The following is a 21862-nucleotide window of genomic DNA, read 5'->3' as shown; positions in this document are numbered from 1 at the left end:
CACTATATCGTTTTGCTGAATTTATAAAATTGAAGATTCAATAGATAGATTACAATTGACGCACCCCTTGAATCGAAACCAGTCCGATGGCACGATTGATCACGACGATGTCACTGCGACGAACGTCAGTGATATTGAAGATTTCGGTGACGCTACCGACATAAGCGCGGCAAAAGTTAAGCTACCTCCGTTGGTAGTGAAAAATAGCCATCTTAACGAGCGTTAAGCCGAATTCAAGTTGGGCAGAGTCGGCACCAAGGTGGTGAACCTGAGGAGGTGCAATTCTTCATCCACGACATTCCCGGTGAGAAACCATTAAAGGTCGTCATCAAGGGCCTACCGAACTTCGATCCGAAGTTTATCGAAGCTGAAATCAGGGACCGGTACAAGTTGACCCCAAGTGCGTTAAGGCGTACCAGGATTGCCTTTGCACAGTGATGCTTAACGCGCTGAAAGCCATCCGCTCCATGATAATGAGAGATGAAATTTCTCCGAGAGGGTAGATGGCATTCCCCTGATAGGGTAGATAAAATTCCCCCTGAGAGGGTAGATGAAATTCCTCCGAAAGGGTAGATGAAAATCCCCCGAGAGGGTAGATGAAATTTCCCGGGGAGGGTATATGAAATTTCCCGGAGAGGGTAGATAAAATACCCCTTGATAGGGTAGATGAAATTCCTCCGAAAGGGTTGATGGAATTCCTCCATTGGGTAAATGAAATTTCCCCCGAGAGGGTACATGGAATTCACCCATTTGGTAAATGAAATTCCCCCCAAGAGGGTAGATGAAATTCCTCCAAGAAGATAGATGAAATTCCCCCCGAGAGAGTGTAGATGAAATTCCTCCGAAAGGGTAGATGAAATTTCCCTGATAGGGTAGATGAAATTTTCCCTAGAAGGCTTATGAAACTACTCCGAGAGGGTAGTTAAAATACCCCCTAAGAGGTTAGATGAAATTCCTCCGAAAGGGTAGATGAAACTCCCCCGAGAGGGTAGATGAAATTTCCCCGAGAGGGTACATGGAATTCACCCATTTGGTAAATGAAATTCCCCCCGAGAGGGTATATGAAATTGCCCCGAGAGGGTAGATGAAATTCATCAAAAAGAGTAGATGAAATTCCCCCGAGAGGGTACATGAAGTTTACCCGAGAGGGTAGATGAAATTTCCCCGAGGGGGTAGATAAAATACCCCCTGATAGGGTAGCTAAAATACCCCCAAGAGAGTAGATGAATTTGCCTCAAGAAGGTAGATGAAATTCCTCCAAGAAGATAGATTAAAGTCCCCCCGAGAGAGTAGATGAAATTTTCTCTATAGGGTTGATGAAATTGCCCCGAGAGGGTATATAAAATACCCTCTGATAGGGTAGATGAAATTCCTCCGAAGGGGTAGATGAAATTCCCCTGATAGGGTACATGAAATTTCCCCGAGAGGGTAGATGGAATTCCCCTATTGGGTAGATGAAATTCCCCCTGAGAGGGTAGATGAAATTCCCTAGAGAGAGTAGATGAAATTTCCCGGGAGGGTAGATGAATTTGCCCCAAGAGGGTAGATGAATTTGCCCACAGAGGGTAGATGAAATTGCTCCAAGAAGATTGATGAATTTCCCCCCCCCCCCCCCTCCCAGAAAGTAGATGAAATTTTTCCGAGAGGGTTGATGAAATTCTCCTGATAGGGTAGATGAAACTTTCCTTAGAAGGTTGATGAAATTGCCCGAGAGGGTTGATAAAATACCCCCTGAAAGGGTGGGTGAAATTCCTCCGAAATGGTAGATGAAATTTACCCGAGAGGGTAGATGAAATTTCTCCGAAAGGGTAGATGAAATTCCCCCGGGAGGGTAGATTAAATTTCTCCGCGGTGGTAGATGAAATTCCCTAGAAAGGGTAAATGAAATCCTCCCGAGAGGGTAGATGAAATTTCCCCAAAAGATAGGGTAGATGAAATTCCCCCAAGAGAGTAGATGAATTTGCCCCAAGAGGGTGGATGAAATTCTTCCATGAAGATAGATGAAATTCCCCCCGAGAGGGTAGATGAACTTTTCCGAGAGGGTAGATGGCCATATCTCCATTTGGTGATCCAATTCTGTCCAGTTATCTGTTGCCGAGAAACACAACTTTGTTCTACTAAACTGGTTTTTGCAAATCTTGTCTCGTCCATATCTCCGAAACGAGTTGACCGAATCCAAAAATATGCATTGTTCTATCGGAACATGAATCCTTTCATTATGTGGTTGTGGTGTATCATTTGGTTCAGTGGTTGCTGAGAAAGATGACTCAGCTCTCAAAATCCGTGTTTTTTTCCGGATCTTGTCCATATCTCCGGAACCAATTAACCGATTCCCAAAATATAATTATTAAAGAAATCGATTAGTATATGACATTCGGATCCAAACTTGGTTCTCTGAGCGATATGTATACCCTTCTTCGTAAAAGAAGCGTAACCAAAATACAGCCATTGAGTCAGCTAACACTGAAAGCAAACGGCAACAGGCCTTCCAATCTCCAAACACAACACTCTTATCACATGCCGCTTTCCATATATGGAACGCGCCACTTAGCCATGACTGCCAATTTAATCTAATAAAAGCAACCCACCTCACCCCGAAAATTGCGTTCAGTCGACAACGGCACGCGGAAGATGGAAGTCAATCTTCTCTATTTGAGCGCTTTCGTCGCGATTCTGGCCGCTCTCTATCATCTACTAACGAAAAACAATGGCTACTTCCACGAGAAACCGATCCCCTCGCTGGTCGTCAAACCTCTTCTCGGAAGTGTAGGCGACATGATATTTCAGCGAGTTCCGATCGGTGAGTTCGTCCAAACGATCTACAACAAGTTCCCGAATGTAAAGTAAGTCTCATCTCTAACAAAAACAAAAACGCTGTTTAACCGGTTCGATTTCAGAGTGTTCGGCATCTTCGATTTGATGACACCCGTGTATGTTATCCGCGATCCGGAGCTGATCAAGAAGCTCGGCGTGAAGGACTTTGATCATTTTGTAGATCATCTTCCGGTGTTTGGAAACTCGCAGTACGATCATCCGAATCTATTGAGTGGTAAGACGCTTTTCTCGCTGACGGGACAGCGCTGGAGGACGATGCGGGCTACACTGAGTCCGGCCTTCACTGGAAGCAAGATGCGACAGATGTTTGAACTGATCCTGGAGTGTTCGGAGCAATCAGTGCGGTACTACGAAGAAAACACACGATCGACGGGATCGCAGGTGTACGAAATGAAGGACGTGTTCTCAAGGTTCACGACCGATGTGATCGCAACGTGTGCGTTTGGAATTCAGGTTGATTCGTCCCGCGATCGGAACAATGAGTTCTTCGTCAACGCAAAGAAAATGATGGATTTCGGTAGGCCTTCTGCTATAATCAGGTTCATGGGACACAGATTGTGTCCGGCGTTGATGGCTTACTTGGGGTGTGACGTTCTTGATGAGGAGCAGAATACCTACTTCAAAAAGTTGATCTTGGGTGCGATCAAGGAACGGGAAAAGCTAGGAATCGTTCGGCCGGACATGGTGAACCTTTTGATGCAGGCAAGGAAAGGAACTCTGAAACATCAACAGGAGAAAGAACAACAACAGGAAGGATTCGCTACGGTTCAGGAGTCGGAAGTGGGTAAAGCACAAGGTGCTTCAACGATGACGGACGTAGAATTGGTCGCACAGTGCTTGATCTTCCTACTGGCTGGATTCGACACTGTATCGACAACGCTTCTCTATGCTTCATTCGAGCTGGCAGTCAACCCGGACGTACAGCAGAAGTTGTACGAAGAAATCCTAGAAACTCGATCCTCCTTAGACGGGAAGTCGCTAACGTACGATGCGATACAGAAGATGAATTACATGGACATGGTGATATCGGAAGTGCTTCGCATGTGGCCGCCAGCTCCCTCAATTGATCGCGAATGCATCAAGGACTACCAACTGGACGAAGGAAATGGACTGAAGTACACCGTGGAGAAGGGAACGGCCCTGTGGTTCCCGATCCATGCACTGCATCATGATCACAAGTACTTCCCGGAGCCGGAGAAGTTCGATCCGGAGCGATTCAGCGATGAACGCAAAGGAAGCATCAACACGGGCGCCTACATACCGTTCGGAATCGGTCCGAGGAACTGTATCGGATCGAGGTTCGCCCTAGCCGAGGTGAAAACCATTCTGTACTACATGTTGGGTAGTTTCTCGTTCGACAAGTGTAGCAAGACCGAAATGCCACCGTTTCCGACCAAGGCATTCGACATTATTCCGAAGAATGGAATGCATATCGAATTTAGACCTAGAGCGAATTTAGATTAGTAATAGAAATAGACGTTATGTTCGATTTATCATAAGACGCAGTAAGAATCTATGGAAAGAAACCCAATAACCCAATTTCCTTGACTTATTGCCTAATGCAGTGGTTCCCTATCTCTATGTTGCGAACCATGCGTAGATCTTCGGAAATCGCTAAATTTTCCTCAAAGTGCAATGTCTCTCTTTCAAAATTGGTGTGTCATCGCGAGAGAATCATGCTTAAGTCAGAGGTAAGTCTCACAATCAGAAAAGTTGAAATTGATTCCAAACCAAGTTGAAGCCCTAGCGGCGCCGGTGGTGTAGTGGTAAGCGTAATTGCCTCTCACCCCAAAGGGTCTGAGTTCAATGCTAGTCGGCGCCGCCGGGATTTTCTGTGGCATACAATCTCTGATCACGTTGGTCCCCGGTCCATGAGTTGATGGGTCGATAGGTAGAGTTCAGGTGTGGAAGCTGCCTTCCTGCCGTTGGTAGCATTGGTACTAGGTACGGAAAACAAAATTAACGGAAAACAAATCAAAGATAAAAATTGACGCCCAGAACGAGAATGTCTTCGATAAGCCAGTTTCAGATAGATTAGAAGAAGCGTTTCCATATATGCTTATCAGATAATTGTTTACTTGCGAACTTGACGACAGACACACACACGCTTTCTGACAATGACTATGAATTTTCATTATCACCTACCGTGAAGAACATTCAACGGGAATGGGTTGCAGAATTCCAATTTTCCTGTATCAGTTGCCTCAAGCGACTACACAACCCTATTTGGCAATCTACGATATGCATTTATCACAATTTAAATCAATTCGCGGTTATCATTCCCAGTCAGTTTCGTATCACATCTCAACCAGAATGGAAGTCAATATCCTTTATCTAGCAGTGGTAGTAGCGCTTCTTGGCTTTCTGTACCGCTGGATAACGCGCAATGATGACTACTTTCACGATAAGCCGATCCCTTCGATGGCAGTGCGGCCTTTCTTCGGAGCTTCTGCATCGCTCCTGTTCAGGAAGGTCAGCTTCCCGGACTTCATCCACTCGTTGTACAACAAATACCCAGGAGTCAAGTAAGTATCCTCGAATTCAAGCCTTCAATCCTGATGTAACACCTGTCATCATCTACGCAGAATCTTCGGAATGTTCGAAACGATCACGCCGTTCTTTGTGATCCGCGATCCGGAGCTGATCAAGCAGATCGGCATCAAGGACTTCGATTACTTTGTGGACCATCGGCCCACTTTCGGAGTGGACGATAAGCAGAGTGGCAATCATCCGAATGCTCTGTTCCGGAAGACCCTGTTTTCGATGACCGGCCAGCGATGGAAGGAGATGCGAGCGACGTTGAGCCCGGCCTTCACCGGAAGCAAGATGCGACAGATGTTCTCGCTCATGACTGAATGCTGCGGCGGAATGATGCAACACTTTTTGGAGAAGTCGAAGAGTACCGGCCGAGTGGAAGTCGAGATGAAGGACCTGTTCGGCCGGATCAGCATGAACGTGATCGCTTCGTGTGCCTTCGGGATAACAGTGGATTGCTTGAAGGAACAGGAACATGAATTCCTGTACCACGGAAGAAAGATGATGGACTTCTCGAGGCCGATTGTGATCGTAAGGATGATGGCGATGCGCATTTTTCCGAAACTGGCTTCCCGGTTCGGCATCGATCTGCTGGATCGAGAACAGGCTGAATACTTCTCACAGCTTTTCCGGGAGACGATCAAGGCCCGCGAAAGCCAAAAAATCGTCAGACACGATATGATCGACCTGCTGCTGCAAGCTCAAAAGGGTACGCTGAAACATCAGAAGGAGAAGGATGATCAGGAAGGATTCGCCACCGTTCAGGAATCGGACGTGGGCAAAGTGGAAATATCTAGTAAGATGACGGAATCGGAAATGATCGCGCAGTGTTTGATATTCTTCCTAGGTGGATTCGATACGGTGTCGACTTGTGCCATGTTCATGGCCTACGAGTTGGTTCGCAATCCAGAGGCTCAACAGAAACTATACGAGGAAGTTCAGCAGACAGCCAAGGAACTCGAAGGAAAGCCGATCACCTACGACGTGTTGCAGAGGATGAAGTACATGGATATGGTCGTTTCGGAAACCTTGAGAATGTGGCCCTTGGCTCCGGCTACCGATCGCCTGTGCGTACGGGACTACACGATCGACGATGGCCAGGGTCTGAAGTTCACGATCGACAAGGGAACGTGCGTGTGGTTCCCGGCAGCTGGTTTGCATTTCGATCCGCAATATTTCCCTAATCCGGAGAAGTTTGACCCGGAACGGTTCAATGACGAAAACAAACGGAACATCAACCTGGGAGCGTACCTTCCGTTCGGAATTGGTCCCCGGAACTGTATCGGATCGAGATTCGCTCTGATGGAGGTCAAGGCCTTCATGTATTTCATTCTGCTGAAGTTCTCGTTGGAACGGGGGGAAAAGACACAGATTCCGCTCCAGCTTAAGAAAGGCTTCACCAATTTGGGACCGTTGAACGGAATGCATGTGGTGTTGCGGGTGCGGCAATAATTAGATAAGATTGTTGAAACCAAGGTTATCAGTAGGTGTGTTTATCAATGTTGTTCAGTTATAGATTAGAACAATAACAATATTTTACACAAACCGGATTGGTCTCAGTTTTCGAAAGAAACGTCCAGTCATGCTTGAGTAGTTTATTTTACCTTAGTCATGCATGGCAACCGAAGCGGAGAACCAACGAGTCAACTAACTACGCAGCAACCAGAAAACCAGTTGTTTACTGAATTCGAGTACGAGTTGACGTTGAGGTTTGGCGGGCTACTATGTGGGAGAAGATCAAGTTTGTGGAGTACTGGAGCAGTACGGGAAGATCGGAGCGGATTGTGGCAAACTGGGTAAAAACCTGCTGAAGTTGGTGGGTAAGATCGAGTTGGTGGAGAGTGGCCATAGGCGAGCAACCGAGACTTACTAGAACCAAGTGTTGAATTGAAGCAAGCGCAAAAATAGTATTTATATAGTATTTAGATAACGCTTGTTTTCAAATTTGAGAGTGGGGAATCAATGCTCAAGGTTTCAAGTTCACAAAACTGAGTCTTTACTGAAGTTCAGGGAACTTGGATTAGTTTAAGTAATCCCGTAGATGTTCGGTGTTGAAGTCCTGTAGAAGTTCGGCGTTGAAGTCAGTAGTTGAGTATTACTTTATAAAAGTTAAGCGAAGTACATAGCAATTCGAGGAGCTTCGTGACATTTGAGGGAACTTCTAAAAAGTTCCGAAGTAATTTTTTAGAAGTTCTGAGGGAACTTTGTGGAAATTCCGGAGGAACTTTGTAGAAGTTCCGAGGAAACTTAGTAGAAGTTCCGGGGGAACTTAGAAGAAGTTCTGGGGGGAACTTTGTAGAAGTTCTGGGGGGAACTTTTTAGAAGTTCTGGGGGAACTTTTTAGAAGTTCCGGGGGATTTTTTTTTAGAACTTTCGAGAAATTTTAAAAAAATGCCGGGGGATTTTTTTTATAAATTTCGGAAGAATTTTTTTAGAAATTCCGGGGGAATTTTTTAGAAGTTCTGGGGGAACTTTTTAGAAGTTCCGGGGGATTTTTTTTTAGAAATTCCGAGGGTTTTATTTTAGAAGTTATTAGTTAATTCCGGGGGACCTTTGATATAAGTTCCAGGAGAACTTTTTTAGATATTCCGGGGGATCTGTTTTATAAGTTCCAGGGAACTTTTTTTTTAAGTTCCGGGGAACTTATTAGTAAATTCTGGCGGAACGTTTCAAGTAGTTCCAAGAAAACCTTTTTAGAAGTTCAAAAGAACTTTTTTAGAAGTTCCGGGAAGGTTTTTAGTTTCGGGGGAACATTTTAGAAATTCCGGGGGATCTTTTTAATAAGTTCCGGGGAACTTTTTTAGAAGTTCCAGGGAACTTTTTTAGAAGTTCTTGCGAACATTTTAGAAGTTCCTGGGGAACTTTTTTTAGGTATTCCGGGGGATCTGTTTTAGAAATTCTGGGAAACTTATTCATAAATTCCGGGGGACCGTTTTTAAACGTCAAGGGGATTTTTTTAGAAGTTCCGGGGAACTTTTTTAGTTTCGGGGGAACTTTGTAGAAGTTCAGGGGGTACATTTTTTGTTTCTGGGGAACTTTTTAGAAGTTCTGGGCGATCTTTGTAGGAGTTCCGGAGGGACTTTTTTAAGTTCCTGGGGAATTTTAGAAATTGTGGGGGATCTTTTTTGTAAGTTCCGGGGAATTTTTTTAGAAGTTCTGGAGAACTTTTTTAGAAGTTCTTGGACACATTTTAGAAGTTCCTGGAGAACTTTTTTAGATATTCCGCGGAATCTTTTTTAGAAGTTCTGGGGAAATTATTCATAAATTCCGGAAGACCGTTTTTAAACGTTCCAGGGGAATTTTTTTAGAAGTTCAAAAGAACTTTTTTAGAAGTTCCTGGGAAATCTTTTTAGAAGTACCGAGGAACTTTGTTGAAGTTCCGGTAGGACATTTTTGGTTTCGGGGGAACTTTGCAGAAGTTCTGGGCGATCTTTGTAGGAGTTCTGGGGGAACTTTTTCAAGTTCCTGGGGAATTTTAGAAATTCCTGGGGATCTTTTTAATAAGTTCCGGGGAAATTATTCATAAATTCCGGGGGACCGTTTTTAAACTTTCCAGCGGAATTTTTTCAGAAGTTCAAAAGAACTTTCTTAGAAGTTCCGGGGAACTTTTTTAGTTTCGGTGGAACTTTTTTAGGAAGTTCCTGGGGAACCTTTTTAAAAGTTCCGGGGGAACTTTGTAGAAGTCTCGGGCGAACTTTGTAGAAGTTCCGGGGGTACATTTTTGTTTGGGGGGAACATTGTAGAAGTTCTGGACGATCTTTGTAGGAGTTAAGTTCCTGTGGAATTTTAGAAATTCTGAGGGATCTTTTTAATAAGTTTCAGGGACCTTTTTTAGAAGTTCTGCGGAACTTATTCATAAATTCCGGGGGAATCTTTTTAGAAGTACCGGGGAACTTTGTAGAAGATCCGGTAGGACATTTTTGGTTTCGGGGGAACTTTGCAGAAGTTCTGGGCGATCTTTGTAGGAGTTGCGGATGAACTTTTTTAAAGTTTCGGGGAAACTTTTTTAGAAGTTCCTGGGGAACTATTTTCAAGCAGTTCCGGGGGAATTCTTTTAAAAGTTCCGTGGGGGCTTTTGTAGGAGTTCCGGGGCAGGTTTTTAGATGTTCATGGGCAGTTTTTTTAGATGTTCCGGGGGCATTTTTTAGAAGTTCCATGGGAACTTTGTGGATGTTCTGGGGGCACTTTTTAAGAAGTTCCACGAGCACTTTTTTAGTTTTTAGTTGAGAGGGAAAATGGATGTAATATCGGCCTAAATGCCCCTAATTTGGGCCCATATATAAGTTCAGCAATCGACTAAATTTTCAATAGTGACCATAAATATACATTATTACCGTCACAATGACGTGTTCATCTAGATGAAATTGATTAATAGCAGATTTTTAGCGATGGGCCCAATCTTAGATCCATAGGCCTACATTATAGCGATTCCCCCTAGCTCCGAGAATTTCGGAGTGAAATGCGATCACTTGGAATTCTTCAAAACCTTATTTTTTTTTCATTAAGTCAATTACTAATATCAACAGTTTACTTTTCTTTTAAAAAAATACCAGATCTTATAATACTTTTCAAAACAAACGCTGGATACCACATCAGTCTATACATTCCGCAGCCGCAACTCCACGTGCATTCCCTCGTCCGTGCCGACATTGTTCATACCCTTTCTGAGCTTCATTGGGATCTGCGTTTTCTCGCTGCGGTGGAACGAAAACTTCCGCAGCAAATGGTACATGATTGCCTTCAGTTCCATCAGTGCAAATCTGGATCCGATGCAGTTCCGCGGTCCAATTCCGAACGGCATGTACGTCCCCGTTTGGATGTTCATCTTGTTCTCCTCATTGAACCGCTCCGGATCGAACTGGTTCGGGTTCGGGAAGTACTGCGGATCATGGTGCAGACCGTGGATCGGAAACCACACGCATGTTCCCTTGTCGATGGTGAACTTGAGTCCTTGGCCATCGTCCAGGTTGTAGTCGCGAACGCACATACGATCCGAAACCGGTGACAACGGCCACTTTCGCAGCATTTCCGATACGACCATGTCCATGTACTTCATCCCTTGCAAAGCTTCGTAAGTCAGAGGCTTTCCGTTTAGCTCCTCGCAAGTCCTTCTGACTTCTTCGTACAACTTCTGCTGGATATCCGGATTCAGAATCAATTCGTAAATGATGAACATCGATGAGGTCGACACGGCTTCAAACCCGGCAATGAAGAAGATCAAACACTGCGCGATCATGTCTGTTTCCGATATCGCCTTCGTCACCTGCACCTTCCCCACTTCCGACTCCTGTACCGTAGCAAACCCTTCCGCAGCTTCCTCTCGTTCCTCCTCGTACTTCAACGTTCCCTTCCGAGCTTGCAGCAACAGATCGATCATATCGTGACGTACAATTCCCTTACTCTCGCGAGTCCGTATCGTGTCCTTGATCAGATTGGAGAAGTACACGGCCTGCTCCCGGTTCATCACATCCATTCCCAAGCGCTTCGCCACACTCGGAAACACCCGCATGAAGATCATCTTCGCTATGACGATAGGATTTCCCATTTGCAACATCCTCTGCCCGTGGTACATGAATTCATGATCTGCATCCTTGAAGCAATCCACCTCGATTCCGAAGGCACACGAAGCGATCACATTGATCCCGTAACGACTCAGCATATCCTTCACTTCAACCTCCATCCGACGACCCGTTCCGCTCATCAACGTTTCGTAGTGTTGCAACATTCGTTCGCTACAGTCCACCATTAGGGTGAACATTTGCCGCATTTTTCTACCGGTGAAAGCCGGACTCAGCGTCGCCCGCATGTTCCTCCAACGCTGACCGTTTAACGTGAATAGAATGCGCTTGATTAACGCATACGGATGCTCCTCGGTGTCATCGGATTCCCCAAAAAACGGCCGGTGATCTAGAAAGTGATCGAAGTCCTTGACTGCGATCTGCTTGATCAGCTCCGGATCGCGGATCACGAAGAAGGGCGTTAGGATTTCGAACATGCCGAGGACTCTGTTTGGGAGGTGGGGATTTTCTTGAAGGAATGTCATACTAAAGGACCGCACAGTGGATACTTACTTGACTCCGGGAAATTTGTTGTAGACGTAGATTACGAAATCCGAGAACGTAACCTGCTTCAACAGCAGCGACCAGGTCGAACCCAGCAGGGGTCGAGACCGGAGCGAAGGAATAGGCTTATCGTGAAAGTAATCCTGGTTCTGCGTTATCAGTCGGTAGAGATAGGCTACGAGTGATAACACCGCGGCCAAGTAGAGCAAATTGACTTCCATAGTGGTTGACTTCCAGTTGGCGACTAAATTGGGACCGGTGGCGATGGCAAGCGATGGACAAATTAATCGAGATTAAGTGAGCTGGAGGTGCGGTAGTGGGGATGCGCAATGGAATATGCGTAGCAGGGTGGGTTGGGTTCGAATTTATGACACCGAAGGTCAGTTTCAATTGGCAGAATTTCGTTTGGTTGTCTTTCATTGTTTTGGAATCGTTGATTTTCGAGTTACGTGTTATTTGCCTGCCAATCCGGTGGACCAAAAATTTTCTTACGTTTATCATTTGAAATCGTTAGCTAAATTGTCTATCCAGAAAAAATCTAATGGGATTTTCATGAATTTGTGAATGACCTGGATATCCAAAACCTCATGAAATTATGAACTTGTCTCATTTCAAAGAGGTTTCTTCACATGACGAGCCTAAAATTTATCTCTTTCAAATATTTTGGAACTATCCTAAGAATTCAATATCCTTGAGGTTCTTCTCGGAATATTTTAGAACTTTTTCGTCTTAGAAGACCTTGGAACTGAAATTCCCTTCAAGTTTCGGAAGAACTTCCTCTGTATTCTCCAGAAATTCTCCCCAGAATGAGCTTGAAATTATCCTCGGAATTCCAAGAAATTTTCCTCAAAATCCTTTGGAATTTGATTCAAAATTTGATTCTCTCGGTATTCTTTTCGAAATTATCTTGGAACCATCTGCAGGATTCACTAGAAATTATTCGCAGAATTTTCATGGAATCATTTCCAGAATTTTTTTTCTTTTGGATCTGTCCTCAGAATTCAATACCCTTGAGGTTCTTCTCGGGAGTCTGTCTGTCTTGTCTGTCTTGTCTGTCTTGTCTGTCTTGTCTGTCTTGTCTGTCTTGTCTGTCTTGTCTGTCTTGTCTGTCTTGTCTGTCTTGTCTGTCTTATCTGTCTTGTCTGTCTTGTCTGTCTTGTCTGTCTTGTCTGTCTTGTCTGTCTTGTCTGTCTTGTCTGTCTTGTCTGTCTTGTCTGTCTTGTCTGTCTTGTCTGTCTTGTCTGTCTTGTCTGTCTTGTCTGTCTTGTCTGTCTTGTCTGTCTTGTCTGTCTTGTCTGTCTTGTCTGTCTTGTCTGTCTTGTCTGTCTTGTCTGTCTTGTCTGTCTTGTCTGTCTTGTCTGTCTCTTGTCTGTCTTGTCTGTCTCTTGTCTGTCTTGTCTGTCTTGTCTGTCTTGTCTGTCTTGTCTGTCTTGTCTGTCTTGTCTGTCTTGTCTGTCTTGTCTGTCTTGTCTGTCTTGTCTGTCTTATCTGTCTTGTCTGTCTTGTCTGTCTTGTCTGTCTTGTCTGTCTTGTCTGCCTTGTCTGTCTTGTCTGTCTTGTCTGTCTTGTCTGTCTTGTCTGTCTTGTCTGTCTCTTGTCTGTCTTGTCTGTCTTGTCTGTCTTGTCTGTCTTGTCTGTCTCTTGTCTGTCTTGTCTGTCTTGTCTGTCTTGTCTGTCTGGTCTGTCTGGTCTGTCTTGTCTGTTTTGTCTGTCTTGTCTGTCTTGTCTGTCTTGTCTGTCTTGTCTGTCTTGTCTGTCTTGTCTGTCTTGTCTGTCTTGTCTGTCTTGTCTGTCTTGTCTGTCTTGTCTGTCTTGTCTGTCTTGTCTGTCTTGTCTGTCTTGTCTGTCTTGTCTGTCTTGTCTGTCTTGTCTGTCTTGTCTGTCTTGTCTGTCTTGTCTGTCTTGTCTGTCTTGTCTATCTTGTCTGTCTTGTCTGTCTTGTCTGTCTTGTCTGTCTTGTCTGTCTTGTCTGTCTTGTCTGTCTTGTTTGTCTCTTGTCTGTCTTGTCTGTCTTGTCTGTCTTGTCTGTCTTGTCTGTCTTGTCTGTCTCTTGTCTGTCTTGTCTGTCTCTTGTCTGTCTTGTCTGTCTTGTCTGTCTTGTCTGTCTTGTCTGTCTTGTCTGTCTTGTCTGTCTTGTCTGTCTTGTCTGTCTTGTCTGTCTTGTCTGTCTTGTCTGTCTTGTCTGTCTTGTCTGTCTTGTCTGTCTTGTCTGTCTTGTCTGTCTTGTCTGTCTTGTCTGTCTTATCTGTCTTGTCTGTCTTGTCTGTCTTGTCTGTCTCTTGTCTGTCTTGTCTGTCTCTTGTCTGTCTTGTCTGTCTTGTCTGTCTTGTCTGTCTTGTCTGTCTTGTCTGTCTTGTCTGTCTTGTCTGTCTTGTCTGTCTTATCTGTCTTGTCTGTCTTGTCTGTCTTGTCTGTCTTGTCTGCCTTGTCTGTCTTGTCTGTCTTGTCTGTCTTGTCTGTCTTGTCTGTCTTGTCTGTCTTGTCTGTCTCTTGTCTGTCTTGTCTGTCTTGTCTGTCTTGTCTGTCTTGTCTGTCTCTTGTCTGTCTTGTCTGTCTTGTCTGTCTTGTCTGTCTGGTCTGTCTTGTCTGTCTTGTCTGTCTTGTCTGTCTTGTCTGTCTTGTCTGTCTTGTCTGTCTTGTCTGTCTTGTCTGTCTTGTCTGTCTTGTCTGTCTTGTCTGTCTTGTCTGTCTTGTCTGTCTTGTCTGTCTTGTCTGTCTTGTCTGTCTTGTCTGTCTTGTCTGTCTTGTCTGTCTTGTCTGTCTTGTCTGTCTTGTTTATCTTGTCTGTCTTGTCTGTCTTGTCTGTCTTGTCTGTCTTGTCTGTCTTGTTTGTCTCTTGTCTGTCTTGTCTGTCTTGTCTGTCTTGTCTGTCTTGTCTGTCTCTTGTCTGTCTTGTCTGTCTTGTCTGTCTCTTGTCTGTCTTGTCTGTCTTGTCTGTCTTGTCTGTCTTGTCTGTCTTGTCTGTCTTGTCTGTCTCTTGTCTGTCTTGTCTGTGAAGCCTGGAAGTTCAGAGAACTTGAGGAAAATTGTGGAAACTTTAACGAAGATCCGAGAACTTCAGGGAAGATAGGTCTAGAGATTATCAGGGAAGCTCAGAGTTCTTAAGACTGTTACAATGACTTCTGGGACGTCCAGACTTTCGGGCAAGTTGAAAGATCTGTAAACGTTAGTTTCGAGGAATTCAGGGTAGCACCATGAACGTCAGACATATTTTGGGAAGCTTCAAGAAGTTCCAAGAATTTCAGGGAAGTCCAGAGAACTTCTAAAAGCTTCAGGAAACTTTTGACATATTTTGGTAATTTCACAGAAGTTCAGAGATGTTCAAGGAAGTTTAAAGATTTCTAGGACAATTCCATTTATTTAAAGTACCAATATCCTGATGAGACCACGAAACCTCATCCCCAAGCTCCTCCCCTGATCCTATTCTTTGACAATGTACCACACTAACCTCGGGTAAGTCGCGAGTAATCGGCCCAACTCCTACAAGACATAGAAATAAGTGAATTTTGTTAAAAACATTTAAATATCGGCTCCGCAAAGCTAACGCGATTGAGCCTGCCAAATAAACGAACTAGATCAAAAAGCGCCAAAGTCTTCAGGATGGCTTCGACAACCTCTCGTGGTTCAATTAACGTCAAGAAAATTGCAGGAACTCTACAGAAGTTCCAAGAAACTTAGGGAATTTCCGAAATCTTCGGCAAAGTTCCGAAATCTTCAGGAAAGATCGGAGAACTTTAGAGAAGTTTAAAAAATTTTAAGTAGTCATGTTCCGAGAATTTCAATGATGATCAGAAATTTTCAGAGCAGCTCCATTAATAAATTTCAGGAACTTTCAAGAAGAATTATGGAATATTCCAAAAATTTTAGGAATGTTCTGAAAAATTCAGTACAGCGAAGTTCCATAAATAAGTAAAAACATTCTTCAGCGAAGTTCCATGAATAAGTAATTTTTTTGCAACGTTTTAGAAAATCCGAGAACTATTTAAAAATTAGGAAACGTAAGAGAAAACTTCAGAATTTCATGAAAATTTAGGAAACTTCAGTGAAGTTTAGAGATTTTAAAGAAAGTTCCATGAGCTTCAAGGAAGTACTGAAATATGAGTAAAATTGTGGGAGCTTCACGAAACATGAAACATTTAAAAACCTCTGAAAAATTCAAGTCTAGATGTTCAGAGAACTTAAGAACAGTTCCGAAATCTCCTGAAAAGTCTAGACTTTCGGGTAACTTTAAAGATCTTGAAGAATAGGTCATTTTCATTCGCCTTGCAGTCTTCACGAAAAAGTTGTATCATCGTCAACGTTTCGATCCAGAAGTTGGGATCTTCATCTGGCCTAGTTTTAGTCGTAAAGATTTTCGAGCTGAACGAAAGACGATACAACTTTGTATCCCCTGAAGAAGGTAAAGTTCAAATACCGAAACGTCGGACATAAAATTTCCAAGCGCTTTGATTAGTTAAACTGAAAAGTCATTAGAGAGAACTAAATTATGAGTACATCCCGAAATTACAATATGCAAAATTAGTGAGTAGGCAGCTCCTAATTAACCATGACAGTGCTATTTATTTAACAATTGTTTTATTGTTGATTATCCTAAGCTAATTTCATGTCCCTTTTTCTTTTCAGGAACCTCGGAAGATTTCTTACGGCAGAATGCCAAACGCTCAGGTACGTTCCTTCGAATACACTTCCTGTACTCCTATTATCTCGGTCTAAACTCCAAATACACACCACATTCGGGCTTCAGTGTTGCGAATCCCTTCACAATCTCCAGCGGGACTTGAGTCCTACCGGTTTTCTGGAAACTAAAATCCATAACCATATGATACACGATCGCCTTCACCTCCATCAGGGCAAAACGCGATCCAATACAATTCCGTGGTCCGATTCCGAACGGTAGATAGGCCCCCAAGTTAATGCCAGCTTTGCTCTCTTCGCTGAACCGTTCCGGTATGAATCGCTCCGGACCCGGGTAGTACTTGGGATCGTGATGGATCGCGTAGATCGGGATCCAAATGCCACTACCGCGATCAATGGTGTACGTAAGTCCTGTTTCGTGGGTCAGTTCGTAGTCTTGAACACACAGTCTATCCACCGCTGCTATGGCAGGCCACTTCCGGAGCACTTCCGAAACTACCATATCCATGTACGGCATCTTCTGAAGAGTATCGTAATTTAGAGGCTGACCTTGCAGCGACTCATGAGTTTGGCTGATCTCTTCGTATAGCTGTTTTTGTACTTCTGGATTCAACGCCAGCTCGTAAGCTAAGAAAGCCAAAATGGTGGACACCGTATCGAATCCGGCCAAGAAGAACAACACACACTGAGCGATCATTTCCTGTTCGGTCATCGTGCCCGATTCTTCAACCGTTGCGAAGCCCTTGTACTGCTCACTTTCCACCGGATGCTTCAGCGTTCCTTTCTTTGCTTGCATCAACAGGTGTACCATATCCGGACGAATGATTCCTTTCACTTCCCGCGTTCTGACCGTATCCTTGACCAACGCCGAAAAGTAACTGTTCTGTTCCTGATCGTTGATGTCGATCCCCAGTCGACCCATCAAAGTAGGCGCAAACCTGTATCCGAGTATTCGTGCCACTACGCTCAGCCTACTGAGCTGCAGCATCTTACTGCCGTGGACGAAAAACTCATTATCCCGCTTCCGCAGCGAGTCCACCTTGATTCCGAAGGCACAGGTCGCGATCACATCGTTTGCAAACCTCGAAAAAACGTCCTTCATCTCGTACTCCTTTCCCGGGGATTCACCCCGATAGAACCGAACCATACTCTCGCTGCACTCCACGATCAGCTCGAACATCTGCCGCATCTTGGATCCGGTAAAGGCCGGACTCAGCGTCGCCCGCATGTTCCTCCACTTTTGACCCGTCAGGCCGATGAGGGACTTTTCGAACAGCAAATTCGGATGATCCGATTCGCTAGCCCCGAAAACCGGGCGATGATCCATGAAGTGATCGAAGTCCTTCACTGCGATTCGCTTGATCAGTTCCGGATCGCAGATCACGAACATCGGAATGTTGACATCGTACAGTCCGTAGACTCTAGGGTTCGAAGAAAGCATATTGGAAACTTGAAACTTAGACGAACTTATTTTGATTAACTTACCGAGCTCCTGAAAATTTCTTGTAGCTGGATTGTATGAATTCAGGAAAAGTGCACTGTTTGAGCAGAAGTGGCCCAGTGCTGCCCATGATGGGTCGCACGGCCATCGAAGGGATCGGTTTTTCGTGAAAGTAGTCCCGGTTTCCGGTTATCCAGCGATAGATCGCTCCAAGGATGACAGCGATTGAAAGGACCACGGTCAAATCGAGTTCCATTTTGATTGCTATCGTGGCGGCAATTGGACGAATACTGCGTTACACGCGTGTTTACCGGCGACTTTTTGTAGTGCACTTGATAGGATGATTTGATACTTTTTAACGGTAATTAAAGGGCGGAGTGGGTGAAAACAACGTGCAAATTTTACTGGCACGCGTCGCGCTACTTGATAATGACAATGACTTTCGAAATCGAGCCGATGTTGATCGGTTGATAGTATGACGCTGCAATGCAGATTTGCACGCCACCATGTTGCATGTTGAATCGTCCAGAGCAGTTGTTTTGAATAATTAAATTCATTTGGATGTTGTTTGCGAATCACGTTAATTTGCTTTGAATTGTACGTTCAATTTTCAATGTTGAATTATCGACGCTCGATTATTCAATTTTCAATTTTCAGTTGTGGATATTCTTTTTGCTCCGGGCTTAAAATAAAAGTGACCTAGTGAGTAAATGAAAATTTCAAAAATGGAAATCTCTGAGACATCTCCTCAGATTGAAGATTGTTTTCCTTTTATTATTTCGATCAAAACTACTAGAGATTTTTCCAATCTGAAGTGATGTCTAATAGATTTCCATTTTTGAAATTTTTATTTACTCACTAGGTCACTTCTAGATAGAGCTGGCATTAGGGTCTAACAGCTTTTGTAAACAATGACTTCTCTTGATGATTTCTAGAAATTCAAGGCTTGCCCACGCAAACCAACATCCTCATCGGGTTGGGAACGACTTCCCCTATCCGATGGTTAGGTTAGTCTGCGTGGACGTGCCTTGAATTCCTAGAAATCATCGATAGAAGTCATTGTTTACAAAAGCTGTTACGCCCTAATTCCAGCTCTATCTAAACTTTCACCTTTATGAGTCCGGGTTCAACATCTTCCATGGACTAGATTTTTAATGAAAAATTCTGAACCAATGGAATAGGCTTTTGAGGTTTTTTCAAAATTTTTGTGAGTTTCCAAAAGGGTTTGGAACTCGGGTCTAATTTCGAAATATTATTTTCAAAAGTTTTGTTCCTCAGGGCAGAGAATCGCTTTTTAATTTGTTTTTGCAAATCCCGCCAGATAACCTTCATGGCAGGATCGCGTGTTCTTTGATATTGTCTCCTACGGACATTTTTAAGGCGGATCAAGAGCTGAAGATCGTCGTCTATTATAATTGAATCGAATTTAACCTCGCATTTTGGTACTGAGACAGCTCTTGCTTCAACCAATAATCAATACAAAACTAACGATTTTAAATTGGCTCACTACTTGATTAGCCTATTGGTCCCAAGCAAACGATTAACGTACCCTATTGTAGTCAAAATTCTAGTACTGCACAATGTTTGTTTTGATTCGCTATGAAAGTTTGACAGATTAAATGAGGGGCTAGTGGATTTTTCTATGTTTCGAGGGGTGAATCGATTAGCTTGGGACCGATGATAGTACCAGAGCTGAGCCAAAAAGTAGAGCTCGTTTCTTCGGGACCTTCTGGTCTTAGAGTTATCTCTATGCTTCAACTATAGAAGTAGTCAGAGATTCAAGAGCATAATTAATTTCATCTTTGGTTTGCAACGGAATGTTTGGATCGAAGTTATATTCCATAAATGTTCGACATTGCTCCCAATCAGCTCTATGGTAATTGAAAGTAGAGCTGTTGGGATTACAAATTATTTCTTGGGATATTTCAAAAGTTACTGGAAGGTGATCAGAACCGAAGTCAGCATGGGTAACCAATTGGCTACAAAGTTGACATGAATCAGTTAAAACCAAATCAATAGTGGAGGGATTTCTTGCAGAAGAAAAGCATGTTGGGCTGTTTGGATATTGAATAGTGTAATAACCTGCAGAACAATCATCAAACAGAATATTACCATTGGAATTGCTTTGAGCATTATTCCATGAGCGGTGTTTTGCATTAAAATCACCAATAATGAAGAATTTAGACCTATGACGGGTAAGTTTCTGGAGGTCACCCTTGAGAAAATTCTTTTTCTGGCCTACGCATTGGAATGGCAAATAGGCAGCTATAAACGTAAGTTGTCCAAATTTTGTTTGAACAGAAACTCCCAAAGTTTCAAAAACTTTGGTTTCAAATGAAGAAAGAATTTTATGTTTGATTCGTCTATGAACAATGATGGCAACGCCCCCATAGGGGCCATCAAGACGATCATTTCTATAAATTAAATAATTTGAGTCCTTGTTAACCTTATGGTCAGGTTTAAGGAACGTTTCAGTTATAACGGCAATATGCACGTTATGAACTCTCAAAAAGTTAAATAGCTCGTCTTCATTATCTTTAAGAGATCGAGCATTCCAATTTACAATATTTAATGCTTTAAAATCCATTACTGAATTTTAAAGTCATGACAATATTATTTGCAAAATTTTACTCCAGTTTGAATAGCATCAAACATGGAGTTAGATTTAAGCATATCAGAAATCATGTCAATTAATGATTTCTGTAAAAGTTCCATTTTAGGAGCACTAATGCTTCCTAAGTAAAAATTTTCAAAATTCACGTTAGAACGTTGGTTAGTATTTTGATTTCCACCCGCTGCAATTGCAGCATAGGTAGCTCCATTAACTCGCTGAACATTGTTAGCAGCGAGGGGAGTAGGTACAGATGAAAAATTTGAAGCAGGGGTGATATTTGTACCTCCGGGTACGAATGTAGAATTTGTTCCTCGCTGACCGTTGTTAACAGCAGAGGAATTTGTACCTGGTCGGAAACGTTGAGCGTTTCCTACCTGTCGCTTAGAACGAGATTGTAGGATCGCTTTGCGAGTCTTACATTCCCAAAAATTGGATTTGTGGTTTTCACCACAATTTGAACATTTAAATTTCTTAGGATCTTCCTTCACAGGACAGTCGTCCTTTGCGTGAGAGGAATCACCACAATTCATGCATTTAGCTGGCATGTAGCAATTTTTAGTTCCGTGGCCCCAACCCTGGCACTTACGGCACTGAGTGAGGTTTTGGAAATTTCCTCCAGTCTTCCTGAAGTGTTCCCACTTCACTCGGACATGGAGCATAAGGCTAGCTTTTTCTAAGGCCTTAAGGTTGTTTAGTTCACTAGACTTGAAGTGAACTAAATAAAAATCATTAGAAATCCCGTTGCGCGAATCGCCAGGACGGGATTTCATTTTCATTTTGATTCCTTGGAGTGGCACAACTCCAAGTAATTTTGCCAGTTCATCTTTGATCTGATCCAGGGATTCACCACTGGGCAGTCCTTTCATGACAACCTTGAACACACGTTCAGTTTTGGTGTCGTAAGTAAAAAATGTGTGCTTCTTCTCAGTAAGATACTTGAGAAGACATTTAAATCCGTCCAAGGTTTCAGCCAATACACGGCATTCACCCCAACGTCCAATTTGTAGAGAAAACTTAACTTTCACGAAGTTCATGGAAATCGGAAGTGGTTATCACAATAGGGGGAATCTTTTCCTTCTTGGCATTAAGCCGGGAAAGTTTACTAGAATTTTTCTTGGATGATGGATCATTCTCATCATCCGTGAGCAAATCAAATTGATTACTCAAATTAATTTCTTCAGAAGGGGGGTCAAGAGTTTGCCCCTTTCTTTTGCGTTTAGGCGCCATGGCGGCAGTAAATTTTTATCCAAATCGACTTCCAAGCAGATTACTATAAGAATCTGAAGGATCGAAGAGGAATTTTCCAAATCGATATCCAAGAAGGATTACCTCGGGTAGGGTCCCAACAAGGATCGAAGAGGAATAAAGTTGAGCAAGGTAGAAATTTTACAGGTTGAGCACTGAAAAGTGCTGTTTAAATTTGTTGTAGCTTTAGGTAGTAGTAAGACTTCCTTCAGCAAAAAGCAAATAGATCCGCACGGCAAGAGAGCACGATGCGGACTGGGTCGTTGATACTCATTTCTTCGTGTTCAGTGCGAATATTAATCTTTTCTTTCTTTTGAAAAGCTTGATTTCAATCTGAGCATCAAACCTAAATCGTCTTTTTCACTAAATAAATAATCATTGTTTTAGCTTCGAGTGGACTTGGAATCTTTTGAGTGGACTTCTGATGTTCAAATGCTCTGATTTCTCGTTGGAAGAAATAGTAGTTTCCTTTTCTATTTGTGGAAGAGTCAACTG

General features: G+C 43.3%; 6 protein-coding genes across 7 annotated transcripts in view; 4 read left to right on the top strand and 2 right to left on the bottom strand.

Annotated features, from left to right (window-relative positions):
* Positions 1–4314, top strand: part of LOC135703165 (cytochrome P450 9e2-like) — a 54342-nt gene extending 50028 nt beyond the window's left edge. Inside the window, exons 1-2 of one of the 2 annotated variants that reach the window (XM_065224275.1) lie at positions 2590–2843; positions 2898–4314. In XM_065224275.1, coding sequence (XP_065080347.1) covers positions 2632–2843; positions 2898–4299 — 1614 coding nt within the window. In that variant the 5' untranslated portion in view covers positions 2590–2631 and the 3' untranslated portion in view covers positions 4300–4314. Of the gene's footprint in view, positions 1–2589; positions 2844–2897 lie in introns of those variants that run through there. The other variant, XM_065224276.1, reaches the window with a different exon arrangement.
* The window catches only part of bdg (bedraggled), a 226760-nt gene that overhangs the window by 85489 nt on the left and 119409 nt on the right, over positions 1–21862 (top strand). The window contains exon 3 of the mRNA XM_065224250.1: positions 16056–16097. Coding sequence (XP_065080322.1) covers positions 16056–16097 — 42 coding nt within the window. The remainder of the gene's footprint in view (positions 1–16055; positions 16098–21862) is intronic.
* LOC135703178 (G1/S-specific cyclin-D2-like) overlaps positions 1–21862 on the top strand; it is a 306040-nt gene that overhangs the window by 177357 nt on the left and 106821 nt on the right. The window lies entirely within an intron of this gene.
* On the top strand, positions 5094–6871 carry LOC135703155 (probable cytochrome P450 9f2). The gene is made up of 2 exons (XM_065224262.1): positions 5094–5360; positions 5421–6871. The coding sequence occupies exons 1-2, from the start codon at positions 5149–5151 to the stop codon at positions 6820–6822; spliced, it is 1614 nt and encodes a 537-aa protein (XP_065080334.1). The 5' UTR covers positions 5094–5148; the 3' UTR covers positions 6823–6871.
* Positions 9956–11696, bottom strand: LOC135703163 (cytochrome P450 9e2-like). Its single transcript, XM_065224272.1, has 2 exons — positions 11442–11696; positions 9956–11375 (listed from the first exon to the last, which is right to left on the bottom strand). Exons 1-2 carry the CDS (start codon positions 11651–11653, stop codon positions 9968–9970), a joined length of 1620 nt encoding a protein of 539 aa, XP_065080344.1. The 5' UTR covers positions 11654–11696; the 3' UTR covers positions 9956–9967.
* LOC135703167 (cytochrome P450 9e2-like) lies at positions 16008–18202 on the bottom strand. The gene is made up of 2 exons (XM_065224277.1): positions 17553–18202; positions 16008–17488 (listed from the first exon to the last, which is right to left on the bottom strand). Exons 1-2 carry the CDS (start codon positions 17762–17764, stop codon positions 16132–16134), a joined length of 1569 nt encoding a protein of 522 aa, XP_065080349.1. The 5' UTR covers positions 17765–18202; the 3' UTR covers positions 16008–16131.

Source organism: Ochlerotatus camptorhynchus, unplaced genomic scaffold, assembly GCF_037179485.1.
Source record: "Ochlerotatus camptorhynchus isolate MF236.1 unplaced genomic scaffold, CSIRO-AGI_Acam_v1.1 ptg000209l, whole genome shotgun sequence".
In the NCBI taxonomy this organism is placed as follows: Eukaryota; Metazoa; Arthropoda; class Insecta; order Diptera; family Culicidae; genus Ochlerotatus; species Ochlerotatus camptorhynchus.
Note: the sequence above shows the minus strand (reverse complement) of the source record. Positions and strands in the feature narration are given on the sequence as shown.